The sequence below is a fragment of the Micromys minutus genome, assembly GCF_963924665.1.
Source record: "Micromys minutus genome assembly, chromosome: 18".
Classification (NCBI taxonomy): Eukaryota; Metazoa; Chordata; class Mammalia; order Rodentia; family Muridae; genus Micromys; species Micromys minutus.
The window spans coordinates 38,655,490-38,671,294 of record NC_137953.1 but is presented as its reverse complement, the minus strand read 5'-3'; the positions used below and the strand labels follow the sequence as shown (position 1 = coordinate 38,671,294).

Here is a 15,805-nt window from a genome sequence, read left to right as displayed (position 1 = left end):
TCCATCAGTCCTCTGGAGCATTCTGGGAAGAGTTCTGTGCCCTCCCACCTATTAGACCTGGGTGGAGACCAGGTGCCTGAGATCGGAAGCCTGTCTTTAAAGTGCTCTGGTGTGCAGGGGAGCTTCCATAAGAGAACAGGGAATGCCTGGCTGAGGCAAGACCACAGAAACATCTTTCTTTTTGTCCCAAAATGAAGGAGTTGTGTAGCCCTGGAGCATTTATTCCCAGTGTACATTCCTTGGCATGTTCCTTCCTCTTCTCCCTTGGACTTGCTGGATGACTTCTAGTTTTTAACTATTTTTCTTTCATTCTGTTTTGATGCTTGGTGAAAGCCAACATTTAGATCTGGTACTCCCAACCCTCCCCGTCTTCCAGGCCCCGGTTGATTATCCCTCGAAGGTCCTTCCTTAGGGCCCCTTGTCGAAGCCTTTCCCAATTGGTGCTGCTTCGGGTGGTACTTCGAGACACTGAGGGTGTAGGAAAGGACAGATAGGCACCAAAGGGATGTGCCATCTCCAGTTTTTCTCCTGAGTCTTTTCCCAAGTCCTCAGAGTAGAGGCTGTCTTGTTGCTGGAAGGCCTGCGCATAGCGGCGGATGCGTTGTTGGTTGAGATCTTGCCTATCTTCCACCCTAGAAAGAATGGAAGGCGGGAGTACTGAAAAGAAGATCTAAGTTCAGCACTGGCCATCCAGCCCCACCAGTGTTGAAGGTTCTATGCAGTCAGTGTGGCGACACGGAGCAGCGACCCTCAGCAGCTAGTCATCAGAGAGCCTAGGGACCCAACATCAAAAACCTGTCCTCAGTAGCCACATTTACAACAATGAACACGAGGTCTAGGAAATAAACAGACTTCCTCAGAGTGTCAAAAAACAAGAGAAGGCATCTAAAGTGACTGCTCAGGGAATACCACATCACTTACCTCAAGAACCAGCGGTCTCCAAGACCGTACTCTCTCCCGCATATTCCAGATCGAGGCCACAGGCAGCGAGGCAGCTTCCGCTCTAGCATCACGGTGGTAGCCACAACCTTTATTTAGGTATAGAAAGGGAAGTCAGAGAGGAGGTCGGGTGCTGACTGAGGAGGGCAGGGAGAGTCGCAGAGGCCAGGCACTGGGAAGACAATTTAATAACAGAGAAACTCGGAGACTTTTGGCTTCCTAGAAATGGAAGCAAGCCCCAAACCAAGATGGCAGTATGAGTTTAAGAGTCTCTTCTGTGGAAGAGAATCCAAGATGGCAGTATGAATTTAAGAGCCTCTTCTGTGGAAGAGAATGGGCGAAACTTTAACCCTACAATTCTTTACCCTGTGACTTGAAAGCCAGGAGAGGTACAGGTGACATGTAAGAGGTTCTCAGGAGAGACCTTGATCCTAGGTACAGGAAAGACCATGGAAACCATAAAGGGGTTTCACAAGTTTCAAAATGTTTTGACTCCGCATGCATAAAGTGATTTAAAAATATAAACATCCTACTTGGAAACCTAATATTCACATATTTTTAAAAGACTTCTTCCAGCACATCCTTCTTAGCCAGCTTACAATTTTACTCAATTTCTACACATCACAGTTAAATGCTTTCCAGGGTTTTATAGTTCCAGTTTTATTTTGCTCAAATTCTTTTTGGTGAGAGAAATTCTTTTCCAGGTGTATTTTTCAATGGGGGACTTGATCCATCTCATTGTCTTTTATGCATGATCATCACGATCTGACTGAAGATAGCTTCTGCGGCTAAAGAGGTTTTTTAAAATGTCATTATTTATAACACTTTAAATTTTTCTGGGTCATATTTTGCAGGCTTTAGTGTGTTGAAGAAGACTAGATAGTTCCACTCTCACTTGGGAACAAAACTGACCAAATATAGTTTAAGCCATTTGTTCACTGTATTTCTAGAAAAGAACGAAGACTTAATTGTTGCAAAAACTATACAGAATCCTTCCCAACATTTTCAGAAGTGAATTTCGTTACAAATTAAATCCCCATGGCTGTTTCATTCTTTTTTTAACTTGTGCAAAGACCTATCCAAACACACATAGGGTACAAATGGCTCCTTTTATCTGAGCATGGCCAGTTTCTTGAGTGGAAGGAGATAGATGCAGTAACTCTCCCAGCCACCAGGGGGCTCACCTGTGCTCTCCAGAGCTCGTCTCGCTCATGCGCAACTCTCCAGTGAGTGTCACCCATCATGGCAATGAGGAGGTTGAGCATGAGCAGTGTGGCAATGATGGCAAAGGCAGCGTAGGTGATGCTGTACATGAAGGGCAGATCCACGTCATAGTTGGCAGGGCCATCGATGATGGTGAGGAAGAGTTCAAAGGTGCTGAACAGTGCCATGGGATAGTCATAGAAATGGCCCAGCTCATCAGGGTCTTCTGTCTGGAAGATGATATAGAAGGCTGCTCCACCCAAGGGGTGAGAGTTACCATGGCAACTGTATCATGAATAGCCCTCCACTTGTCAGTTTACATTCTATTCCTTTCATCTCATATTGTTGTCTCAACTCAACAATACATTCTAAATTACTTCTTCCATTTTCTGAGATGACAATAAAATTACTCTATTCCCTCCCTTCCCTATCCTTCTTCCAAACTCTCCCATATACTCCTTCTTCACAAATTCATGGCCTTTTAAAATTAATTGCATATATATAAAATTAATTGTTTTATATATATATATATATATATATATATATATATATATATATATATAACATAAATACGGCTGGCTCAGTTTTATAATGTTATCAGGGCTGACCCTTTGGTATAGGCTAACACGTTGGTATATTCTTTTCTGGGGAAGAATACTTCTCCCAGCATTCCTTAGTTGCCTGTAGTTCTTTGTGTAGGGCTGAGGCCCTGAGCTTTCCCCTGTCTACATTATCAGGCTTATTGCAGTCCTTGATTAGCTCAAAACTGATAAAGTGTAAGCTATTATGCCCCACTATTTTCCACAAGACTCATGTTCCTAATCTGTCCCTGACACTACTGTCCTTCTGTTCTGAGCAGGATCTATCCCATCTTTCAATATTTCCTGGCCTCCTGTAACATCTGGCCTCCACATTCAGGGTGAAGATTTCTGTATCCTCTAAGCCCCTTGTAGGCCTTTCCTCCCACAGATTCCATCCCGGTGACTTACCTGAAGCAAATCCCAGGATCACCACAGCCATCAGCCAGCAGAATCGCATCAAGTCTCCAAAAATCATCTGTGAAGAGGTGGTAGAGAACATTACCTTCAGAGCAATTACCCACCTGACACCAGCAAGTCTCACCCCAAACATCTGCCGGCTCCATACACCAGGATGGGTTGGCAAACTACAGTCTACTGGCTAAGTCGGCCTGGCCCTGTCCTGGTGAGGTTCTTAGACTAAGGGTGATTTAAAAGCTTGTAAGAGGATTTTAAACTTTTTAAAAGACAATAAGTAAAGCATATAAAAAGAACTATGTCAGGGTCACAACACCTAAAACGTACTGCCTAGCCCTCTGGAAAAGTATTTGCTTAACCTGGGTCTGGGCCTTTTTATTAGGAAGCATGGGGAGGAGCTAACCTTCTGGATCATGATGGTGAAGGGACCCAGCATTTGGAATCCTCTGGCAAAGTACATGACGTTGCACCAGCCCAACACCAGAGCAAAGGACATGGGTACCACCTCTCCATCTGCATTGGTGAGCCTCATCGCCATGGTCACCAGCACCATGAAGGCATACGTGATACTGGGGAAGGGGAGTAAGAAAAGCAGGTGTAATGAGAAAGAAGCCAGGCTCATCCTGGGAACCTAGCAGTCAGAGTGCAGCTGAAACACACCTCATAGTGTCAGACTCAGCCTTGACACACTCGGTACTCTGGGGTTACACATCACAGAACTCAGAGATAAAGGGAGGTAGGGGATCCTCTAAGGAGATGAGGGATGGAAATGAGATGAAGGAGACACTCACATGATGACATGGAATGGCCCCCCAAGAATGGTCTGCCCAAAGAATCGAGTGACCCCCAACCTGAAGATGTCTGGAATCTGAAAAGAAGTCAAAGAGACACAAAGGCACTTGTACATCAGATTGCAGACTGGGCCCCTGGGGCAGATAGCCTCCACCAGGATTCTATTCACACCTCACCTCCACCAGCAGGATGATCACAGCCCCAACAACGCTCACCAGCTCCCCGACCAGCCGGAGATCATCCTTGGGGGTCACATAGGCCTCCTAGGGAGGAAATTGTTGGTAAATCACCGGTCTCTGTCTGACATAATCTAGTTTCCAGGGTCTCTGGCTGTTTCAGATTCTTTCTAGCCCATCAGACTCAACTAGTTTCAAACTCTGCTCCGAGTGTAAGAATGCATATGTGTCTCTGTGTGGGCATGTGTGCTTTGTGCCCTCTTAGTAGGGATCTAAGTGAGTGGGGGAATGCTGGTGTGGAGTTGAGAAAGAGGGACAGTGCTATGAAAAGATTTCTAGTGTACTATCTGTCACTACCAGGGTGTCACCTGAAGGAGCTTCTGCTGCAGGAAGGTATTATCCCTGGGGTTGGTGCGGTTAGTGATTCTGGGCTTGAGCGGGCGGTAGACACAGCACATGGTAAAGCAGATGATGTACAGTACGTAGATGGCACCCAGCACACAGAAGTAGGGCCGCCCATACCTCTTCCACTTGAGGCTCACCAGTTCCTTCACAGGTGTCTGGTCCAGGATCTGGCGAGCCTGCAACAGAAGGAGTAGAAAAGTATCTCTATGACCCTATCACCCCTCACCAAGGCCCGTGCTGTGAAAGACCGTACCTCCCGCTTCTTGGTGGTAACAATAAGTTCCAGTAGGGATTGATCATCCCCTGAGGAGTCAATCTCAGTGAGGTCGTAAAGTGTGGAGGTCAGTGGCCCATAGGTCCACTGGATGTGTTTCCGCTTCTGCATCAGGTGCTGGAACATCTGAAAGAGAGTTGAGATGGTCAGGCCTCGCAGCTGAATGGAGTAGCACAGCCCAGAGGGAAAGGACAAAAGAAGTTGTTGGCTTCCTCTTAAAGGCTGCAGCCTTTGGAAGACCAAAGAACTCATGTCACACAGAATCCCAGATTTATCTTGCCCCAGGAGTCATTTCAGAGCCTGGAGATCGGATGGGATTGTCTCTGTTCTGGAAAGGACAAATTGGCTTGCACATTCCAGAAAATCTCAGCCTGAGGTCTAGGTGACATGAATTCTCAGTACGTCAGTTGTAGTAAACAGGCAGGAAGAAAAGGGGGCCAGGAACATGAAAGGCATAGGTTGAAACAGATCCTAATTAAAGCTGAGAATAGGATCTAAGGAGTGTTTTCAGTTCTCTTCTTAGCAATGTAAGACAGGGGGTCATTAAAGACACCTTAGGGTCTTGTCTCACCACAATGTTGCCTTCCACCCCAGCCAGCTTGAAAGGAGTGAGCCCTTGGTTATTGGGCACAAGTTCCAGGGACTTCAGGTGGTCTCCCCCATCATAGAACAGTAGCAGGTTATACATCTGGCAGGCAAAGGTTTTGTTGGGCTGCAGGATAAGTATGTGTAGGACTGTATTTCCTGGGAAAGACAGAGACTGCTGTCAGGTTCCCTGATGGTTCATTCTGGATCTGAGTATTTCTCTCTTCCCTGACAATACACATGCGCACACACACACACACACATACACAGAGGGGAGGGGGGAGGAGGAAGAGACAGAGACAGGGACAGAGACAGAAAAACAGAGAGACACAGAGAGAGAATCGAGCACTTTCTCTTCATTCCCGCTCTTACCCAGGGAGTCCTGGGCCCGGATGTCAGCTCCATGCTCAATGAGCAGTCTAACTATCTCCTCACTACCCACACAGGCAGCAAAGGATAAAGGATGCTCTCCTGTGGACACAGAAATCCATGGTAGGAGACTGCAGGGTTAGAAGATATCTGCCCTCCAGGCCCACAACTTCATCCTTAGCTCCCATATCTCAGCATGTGGCTTGGGATCATTAGACTAACAGAAAGCTCAGGAAAGAACAATCCAGAGGGTTATGGGGGAAGCTGGCCTCTGGCTCTAAGTTTTACAAACACTGCTCCCCCTGTCTCCCAGAAGATACAACCAAGGAAAGGGTCTTCTTTAGCCTTCCCTTCTTAGCCATTGCCCCAACCCCCACCTCTGAGCCTGCTCCTGCCTCTTACCATAGTAAATGAGGTTGTGAGGCCTGTAATGGAAGACAGAGCCAGTAGCTCTGGCAGAGACACTGGCCCCTCGGGCAAGCAGAGCACGGACCAAGTTCACATTCTGGTTTATTACTGCAATGTGCAGTGCAGTCTGACCTGGCCAAGAGAGAATTATGAGTTGCAAATCTGTTCCCAAGACCCTGAAGGAATCCCTTCCGTGTGTCCCCATAGGTTTGTGTGTGTGTGTGTGTGTGTGTGTGTGTGTGTGTGTGTGTGTGTGTGTCACCATCTGTGATGGACAAGAGAGACCCTGTGGGTGTTAAAGGTTCCCAGGAGATCTCTTTGTTCTCTCTATCCAGTTCTGCTCTAGGCTTCTGACAAGTCATGGACCAGATGTAATAACTTGTCATCAGGACTTAGCAAAAGGACAGCGTGGTAACTAATGGTAAAGATTAGGAATCTTCAGAAAACTTCTCAGGTTCTCCAAATTATTGTCTTGAAGTTGTTGGAAAACAACTTACCATCCTTCCCAAGGCCTCACCTTCATATAGCTCCGAAGTCATGGGCTCAAAGACTAGTTCTGGGGCAGCCTCCATTAGTGCCATGGCAGCTTCCAGGTTGTCATAGAGGGCTGCTATGTGAAGTGCCGTCTCCCCCATGGCTCCTAGCATAGGAGAAGGGCAAAGAAAATATAATGTCTTTGGGGCAGTCAATGAAGAGAAAACAGACTTTAGGTCTTGGGCTCTCTTAGGGTAGTGTGTAGTATGGGGGACCAACCTAAACACCAGTGCTAGAGCTCTACTTCATACCTCTCTGGTGCACGTCACATCCTTCAAACTTGAGCAGCTTGATCAGAGCCTGGACATCATTTTCTTTGGCAGCTAGAAGAAGAGGCGACTCCCAGATCCTACCAGAAAAGGGAAAAAGAAAGGTAATAACAATGAACAGACCCAGCGGCAGGACATGTTATAAAGGCTTCACTCAGAGGTGTGTCTTAACAACAATGGATTGTAAGGTTTCTGGCCCAGGAAGGTGGGTCCATTAGAGTGTAAGGGTCACCAAGTTTCTTCTCCCAATTATTCAGTCCACTTAAGCTGACTTTGCCCATTTAACTTGTGTAAGAGAGTGCCCTAATTAGTTTTCTATCTTATAGTACTGAAATAAGAAAATACAAGATATATTACTATATAATATGTGTTATATATTATAGTATATTTAAATTGTGTATTATATAATATATATTTCTATCATAATACATAATATAATGCTATATTATGTATAATACACTTATTATATAATATAATGTAAAATCTATATCATATATAATTATAGTGTGTGTATATTTCATAAACAAATATAAATATAATATATGTCTGAATATTTATATAAACACATAATTATATGTTGTTTTATACTTATATTTGATACATATCATATATAATGTTGTATATATATATAAAACCTATGTGCACATGGAAACAAGAAAGGAGTAGTTTTGTTCAGGCATACATTTACCCCATGACCTCATCACGCCTGGAGTGGTCTTATTCTCAACTTAGAAGTGCCCGAAGATTGCCCTGAATGATAAGCATTGTTTTCTGTGTACTAGCGCTATGAGGAATTTTCCCCTCATATTTGTGGAGGAAGTCGACATGCAGAGACTGGTGGGTTTTCTTCTGTTACAAGATGCCTTGCTATTTGACCTTCACTGTGAGACACTTGATTTCTCTACTTCATTATGTTCTCTGGTAGTATCCTTAGGACTTACTCTAAAAGCAGCAATGGCCCTTGTGAGACATCTTGGCTCCAGGCAGTGGTCATTCCTATTCCCCACTCTCTCCTCTCACATCTTGATGTCTACATTTTTTTTTCTCTTGTAAATCAGAAATCCTACAGACTATCAGCATCTTATGCAAATTAATATAAAAGTTCAACTCTCAAATTACCCTTTGGCCTGAATCTGTCCAGGTCTGCAGTTTAGGAAGAGTCCCAGTGGATTCTTGTGAAAAATGAAAGTTCAGGAAGCCTTCCTCAAGTCAAAAGTTATTGATTATGGTCTACACATGTGAAATTGTTGAAGTAATAAATCCAAGGGATGCCTTAGAATCGCAGATTCTATAGAGCACACATTATAGGAGGTCAAGTCATCTGTCATTCTTAGACCTTGTCTGTAGAGCATTAGGGGCTTACTGTATTTCTACCATTAGTACCTGTGAAGGTAGAAATGGTGGCCAACAATGGCAGATGAAGGGGAAGTAAAGGATCTATTTTAGAGAATTTAATGTTCTCATTTTCCTCTTCCATTTCTTCTTGAGTACATCCCATTTTGAATTCAGATCCTCCCTCAATTCCCAGTCCCTGAGATTTCCTTACTTATTGTATTACTTTTATATGTTTGAGGCAAAAGTATGCCCTTTGGCTCTGCAAATCACATCTGGAGCCTTACCCCAACTAAAACACATGGCTCTTATTTTATTGAATTTTTCTTTCAGCTTGGAGCAATTTGGTCTTTCCATGGGAGAAAAAGCAATTATTATGTTTATCCATAGAGAGCTGATTACATGGCATACAGAAAGATCTGTACAAGAGCTCACATCCTAAAGTGTTGGCAGTGGCAAGAGTCTTACTGCAAAGCTGGGGGTGAAAAGGTGAAAGAATAGAGAGTGACTTTCATTTCCTCCAACCATAACCCCCAGCTCCCTCACAGGCCCAGGGACAGCCATCAGGTTCAGTCAATCATTTTAGATTCTGTCTCCATTCAGTTCTTTCTCTTTTGTTGCTACTAAAGCCCATAATCAACATCTTTATTCTCTGTCCCAGGATTAACAAGACATTCAGTTGGTTTCCCTGTGCCCTACTTACCCCTAGTCCATCATTTTTTTATGCTGTCAGGATAGTCTTTCTAAATGATGATGCAGGCACAGCTTACAAAAAGCTAACAGGTCTTTCAATGCCCAAGGATAAGGAACACAGAGGCCCTTCACAGTCTTTGTGCAACTAGTTTTCCATTCTGTGATCCTCCTCCTCACTCCTTACACCTGGTGTTTGAGTCTCACCATAGGCCTCAGCCCCACAGAGCACACTGTTCTCGCTGGGCCTGTGCCCACAGGACTGTTTCTTCCTGAATCCACTCCCCATCCCCAGCGATTGTCCATTGTGTATTCTGCACTCCTATGCCCAGCAAAATCACCTAGTGTGCTGTGGGTGCTCACTATGATCGTTGTCCAATGGATGAATCAGCGGTGGTGCCAGGGTGGCTTTACTCCCCCTCCTTGTTGACTTTACCTACACCCCCTAAGTCAACCTTAAATAAATATAGAATCTAAATGCGAATCAGGGTTTGACTTGGAAACACTGCTGCAAGTTTTCTAGACTCTTCAACACAGCCGTGACTCCATCCACTTTCCCAAAGTTCTATATTACACTTGTAGTTTAGAGTCAGCACAACAATGTAGGGTAAACAATGTTTCTTTCAAAACACACACACTTGTGCACAAGTGTACACACACACACACACACACACACACACACACACTCAGAAGCATGCAGGCATGCAAGCTTCTACCACCACTACCCCTCGAACATATTTACTCTTCCCATTAGTCTTATTTTTATTGTAACATATTGTACTTTGTGTTGTAAATAAAATATGTTTCTTCCTCTACATTTGGAAATCACAGAGTTTCATTTTATTCATGACACATTTCAGGAGCTGGCAACTGTCTCCCTGAGCCTCTCTATTCCCGGTGTAATTCTTTCCCTTTTGTATGTTGCTATTCTAGTAGTCTGGGGAAAGACCAAAGGCTGCTACATATACTGGGAAGAGTTATATGATGCTTACTTAAGACTGACCCTTAGTTATACAACTATTTCAGTATAACTTTATGTGTATTCTTTGAAAATACAATGCATTTACACTTTGTATTTTGACCATATCCATTCACAACTACCTCCCTCCAACTCTATAAATACAACCTATGAAATATCTCTATAGTAACAACTTATACATTATTCATCAGAAAGTCAAATAGAAAGAAATGCCCCATGCCTTATCTGCCAACTTAGTCTAGCCACGCCCCTAGTTTAAAAAAAAAAAAAAACAGCTTATGATCCTGCTCAATAATGTTGGTAAGAAATGACCTCTTCTAGATGCAAACTCCAGAATTCAGTAAATTGAAGGAAAAATTGTCAGGGAGCATGTCCAAGACTATTACTTGTAGTAACTACATAGGGCCACAAGGTGATAGCAGAGAAAGCCCTAATTTCCTTTTTACCTCACAATTCCTGGGCTGCAAAGAGAAGTATAAGGTATACCAAAGAATCCTGTAGATTCTCTAACAGCAGCCCATTGTAGAAGGTTAGAGGACAACTAAGGGACAGGACATGAATGGAAAAGACAGTGCTGAACATGCCACATAGGACCATCCACAAAGAATTATTCTGCACGATGATATCCATACCAGGATGGAGAATCTCTGATTTACAGGTGCAGTTATTCATAACTTATTAGGATAAAAAGATTCTTCACACAAAGAGCAATTAAACTTCCTTAAATAGTATTTTCTAGTAACTTACAAAATATTTTTAATAGTAAAATAAGTACGAAAAAAACCCCAAAAAATGTGGAATCATGTAAACTGTAGTGACGGAGTAACAAAAAAAAAAAAATGGAAACTATTAAAAATATAAAAGATATTTTAAGGTTGTTCAGCATTTTGCTTTCCTTGGCAATTGAGTATAAAATTGAACAGTCCAGTTCCTTGATGGCTTACGGAAAACTCGGTTAATAGGGTTCTTGACACAAAATCTAGCATATTATTGTTATTGGGGACATAAGTTAGTATTCTCTTGTTCAAACCCAACACTGTGCCTCCAAAGTAAGAGTCACTGGCTTCTCTACGACTTTTGCTTCCCAAACCTGCTGCTTCTGGTTTTTATGCACATGTAAGTCCATGTGTGCCATGTATATGAGTCATGCTCTGTTGTTTATTCTGGGAAACAAGGAAGGATCCACTGAGTTTTAAGAAATGTTCAAATCAGAAGAGCAGCAGTTTGCAGACATGCAATCTAATCTGTTCATGGAACAGATGGAGCCCCGGGGTGAGTATTCTGAAGCGCTTCTTCCAAGCAGGTCAGCGTCTGAGCTGAGAGCCTTGTTAGTGATTTCTCTGTCCTTCTTTGTGTTAATTAGGGCTGGAAGTGGGGGTCTCTGAGGACATACATGAGTTTCTCTACAAATACCATTAGAGATGATTGCAGGCACCAGTAGACTGTGAGGGATAATACCATGTGGTTGCCAGGAACATACATTTTTCATTCGGACTGAATTGATTAGGAGGAGGCTGTTCATAGCACCAGTGATTTTTGTCACCCTCAGTAGCTGCCTTTTTAATAATCTATTTTCTTTGTCATGATTCCATGTGTTCAATGTGCCTTTCAGTTTCCACAGCAACATCACTGAATTCTGCATTTGCTTCCCATAGCCATGCAACACCGGTTGAGTGATTCTCTCATTGCTTTGAACAAAGAGGAAACTGAGGCAGCCAAGTTAAATGGTTCCCAGAAGATCACACAGGGTTAAAAGGCAGACTTGATTACCAAGAACATAGCCCTAGGCACTTTCCACTAAATTATGTGGTTCTTCTAGTTTTTATGGCTCTTCCTGATTTTTCTTGGGAGGTGCAGGTCAAGCCCAAAGCAATGACCACAGATGAGAAAGATCAGTCATGTGTGGTAACATGGCATACACTGGGCACTCATGGGCCACCTCCCTCCAGCTGAGATAAGATGAGGAAGTCAAGATCTGGAGAACATGGTTATTTCAAGATTTGGATCCAAGCTCTTTCTCAGCTGCCACAGTTCCTTTCCTTGGGCCAGTTACGCACGTATATGTGCGTGTGTTTGTCAAGTCAAGAACTGAGGCCTACAAAAGAGTGTCAGAGCTTAGCTTGCACAGAAACTTCACCTCACATATATTATTTATACAGGTATCTATGTAACCCAACTCAAACATCCAGCATGACTCCCTGTCCTCCCAGGAACTGAAAATGCCAGCGCAGTAGGGGTGGGAAGTCAGGTTGGGCAGCCTCTGTGAAGTTCTCAGCACACCCCACACTAGCAGAAATCAGATACCAGATAGGACAGTTTCTTTCTGTACTCCCTCAATTCTTGTTTAAACCTTTGGTTGGCCTTCTCCCATGCTCACCCATAGCGTAAGTATGGTTATTCTTCCAGAATCTGTAGGACAGTGGTTCTAGAAGATTCCACTCTGCACTAAACTTCCTACAAACTCCAGTCCTCTCCATACAGTGATATAGTATTTGCATATGGTTTGCACATACATAGTGCACTTTAAGATTATGACTATACTCTGTGACCCAGGCTGGCCTGGAGCTCTCTGTGTACGTAGTCCATGGTAAACTTGGGGCAATACTCCTGCTTCAGTCTTGCAGTCCTGGGGTTACAAGTGTAAGCCACAATATTTATTAACTTTTGGATTTTTGGAGACAAGTTTTTAATATGTTATCTAAGCTTGCCTTGAGGTTATCCCCTGCTTCCCTATTCCATGTACTGAGAGGATAGGCAAGCATCACTTTCGTGATCTCCACTGGTATTCTTTAAATGGTCTCTAGGTAACCAATAATGCCTAATGGGATATAAATGTTGTATAAATTGCTATTGTACCACATTGTTTAAGAATAATGACAGAGGAAAAAATGCTGTACACATTAAGCATTGATGTAACTACCATGAACTACATATCTACATAGCACATACAAGCAACAAAATAACTTTGCTGTCTTTGTATTTTCTCTCTGAGCTTGATATAATCTGAAGATATGTAGGGACAGCATGCACTTCGGTACAATTTGCTCACCAGAACACAAGCTCCTTGAGAAGAAAGAACTATATCAGGTTAATTTCCCACAAACCTAATGGGGTATGAGTTATGCTCAATCGATGGTTAATGCATTGGATCTACAGAAATGAGAAACTTCACGCCAGAAAAAAAATAGTTTGGAAGAAATGAGAAAGAGCTGAGAATTCAGTTATTATGGGTTTAAAGTGGGGAGATGCATGATTAAGATCCATGAGAAGAGTAACACGGAGAGAAAGGCTGACTTCCCTCTGCTTACCTTACAGAGGTCCTTAAAACGCTTTGAATTCTGGTGAGGCCATCCACTGTAAAATCCTTCCTGGTCCTATTTCTAGAATTGGGTGCTCTCTCTTGAGCTCTAACTTCCTTTTATGGGGATAACAGAGTCTCCTTCCCTCCAAAGCCTGACTTTATAGCAGATAAACCAGGTAATGGTACTTTTAGAAGGCGAGAGTCTTCCACAGTTCATAGTGCTAATTGAAGTGCTCACCCCAGCGTGTCTAATTTCTACCTTGTCTTCCTTGTGTATAGCTGACCTCTCAGGCCAAGAATCTCCTAGGGTTCAGTTCCTCCTGGGAAGTACCATCCAGAGAAGGCCACTACCATGGATACCAACTGTCTGGGAAGAAGAAGGTTAAGAAACTTTGGAAACAGATGTGATGATAAGAAAAATGGGGCGGAGAATCCTCTTACTGGTGGCAACTGGCATTTCTAGCTTAACACTGCAGAGGAGGTCCGTCAGAAGGTAGAAAGAAATGGATGCAGGTTAGATGTGTGCAAATTGCATATGCTAAGCCAGACTGCCTGCTCAGGCCCAACTCCTCTACTGTTTTTCTTCCTGCATGGGAGATACAGGAACCTCACCTCCCCCTTTCAAAGCCTTTCTGCAGTCTGTGCCTGATGCCCCCAGCCACAGGGTCCTGAGAGTGGGAAGAGGAGAGAAACCAATGAGGAATTATTCTCTAACAACCATGCCATTCTTTTGTCCCAACATGTCATCAGCCAGACATGTGCCCTACCCCCCACTCTCCCAGGCCTGGGGGGAGAGAAGTGGGTGGCTGCTGTGAGAGACAGGAAAGCCACAGCTCCAAGAAGGTGCACATCCCATCAGGGAATGTTTAATCAAAAGAATAGGAAATCCCAGGCAGCCTTTAGGCCAGGCTAAGACAAGCCCTGCATTCAGAGATGGAGAAAAACCTGAAGACAAGAACTTCAGCCTTTCCCCTGTGAATACACATGCTACCTGTCACCGAATTGCCTTGGAGGGAGGCCCCAGAAGCAGGACTTCCTTTTAGCATGTCACCGAATGGGTGGGGAACCCGACTAGCAATGCCAGAGAGAAGACTGCTCACAGGCTGGGCCTAAGATCACCTATTTTCCTGCTATCAAAGCCAACTCTAAGATGCCATGAGTCAGGAGTGGGTATCAAGTGAATAGAGGAATGTATTTTTTTAGCAGATGGAAGCAAAATACGAGATTTTCCAAAGACTTAAACTCAAGACTCTCTTCCCGACCCCCTAGCTTGGGAGACAGCATGGTGAGCATCTTTGGCATTGAGCCCAGGAGTCCATGCCAACCCACGAATAGAGAGGAAGACACTCCAGGTTGCAACTGAGCATTGCTGGGTCTTTAAACTTCTCAAGTAGCTGAGGTACAGGAATGATACGCATTTTCAAAATGTTTGCCGTATTTTCTTTCTGCTTCGTTTGTTCAATCACTCATTCATTTGCACATGCATGCTTATATATACAGTGTGTTTCTGTCATAATCTGCTGTAGGGACATGGAGTTCTGCTGCCACCATCACTTTTTGGGTAGAGGGCTCACAAGGGACAGTGAGGTGCCTGACTGCTGGGTATGTACTCACGAGAAGCCTACAAAAATGAATGAGACCTGAAAGGAAACTAACAGCGGTGCCCAGGCAAGCTCCCACCTGACATCCTGGCCAGCTAGCCTCACAGGCCAAGACTCAGAAGAAAGTGCTAACAAGGGGCACAAACTGTCCAGACAGGGTGCCAAGAGAAGACTCAAGCAAGCTGGGAGGGGGTGGGGTGTAAGCCCTGGGGCTGCAGAGGTAGAAGACAGAGAAGCAGATGGCAAACTTACCTCTTCTGTTGCAGCAGGTTCTGTTCATCTCGGCTCTGAGCCCAGGACTCTTGTCTGTGGAACCATCTGCAGAACTTGTTCCATAGGCAGAGTATTAACCCCTTCTCCTTGGGCAGTGACCACCCCATGGAGTGGAAGGCTGGTTCCTTGGGGGGCTGAGGCTGATGCCAGACCCCAGCTGGGCTCGACCCTGGGGCCACATTGGCACCCCCAAGAGCCGGCCTGCCCTCTCTCTGGAGAGGTCCCGTCTCCCTGTCTTCAGTCTCCTACTTCACCTGTGGAACTGGTGAGACTTCCCGTGGCTGACCCTAGGAGTCTGAAGAGGTCTCCTGCTTTGTTCCACTTGGCAGAGCTGGAAATCTGCTGGGCTTGTACGTCGGGAGCTCCTGTTGGGAGTGAGCAGGAGTTGTGTGGGCACTCCCTCCCTTCTCCCAAATTACCTGAGATTTAAAGAGACAGGCCCCAAAGTCCTGCCTACTGAGGCCATGCGTCAGCTGCAGCTCTCTCCACCCTGGAACTCTTTGCCTGTTCTTAGGTCTTCAAAGAGATCAAAGAGCTGGCCCGTGGACTTTGGGATACTTAGTGACCTTTTCTAGGAAGGCCTGGACAGGTCAGTCTCACTTGAGGGACTCTTGGCAGTGAGGAGAAGGAAAGTTAGAAAGGGCTTTGCAGGATGGAGATTCCTGTCTGTTTTTACTGAA

The 15,805-nt window shown here is 44.4% G+C and overlaps 1 protein-coding gene across 1 annotated transcript; it reads right to left on the bottom strand.

The window, feature by feature from the left end:
* Window positions 1-340: 340 nt before the first annotated feature.
* On the bottom strand, window positions 341-15,343 carry TRPV6 (transient receptor potential cation channel subfamily V member 6; the record flags this gene model as incomplete). The annotated part of the gene is made up of 15 exons (XM_080932075.1): window positions 15,105-15,343; window positions 6,932-7,029; window positions 6,664-6,786; window positions 6,141-6,278; window positions 5,742-5,840; window positions 5,356-5,528; window positions 4,764-4,910; window positions 4,474-4,686; window positions 4,106-4,192; window positions 3,929-4,005; window positions 3,541-3,706; window positions 3,132-3,198; window positions 2,124-2,392; window positions 922-1,028; window positions 341-632 (listed from the first exon to the last, which is right to left on the bottom strand). The coding sequence occupies exons 1-15, from the start codon at window positions 15,230-15,232 to the stop codon at window positions 341-343; spliced, it is 2,184 nt and encodes a 727-aa protein (XP_080788201.1). The 5' UTR covers window positions 15,233-15,343.
* Between the last annotated feature and the right edge of the window lie 462 nt (window positions 15,344-15,805).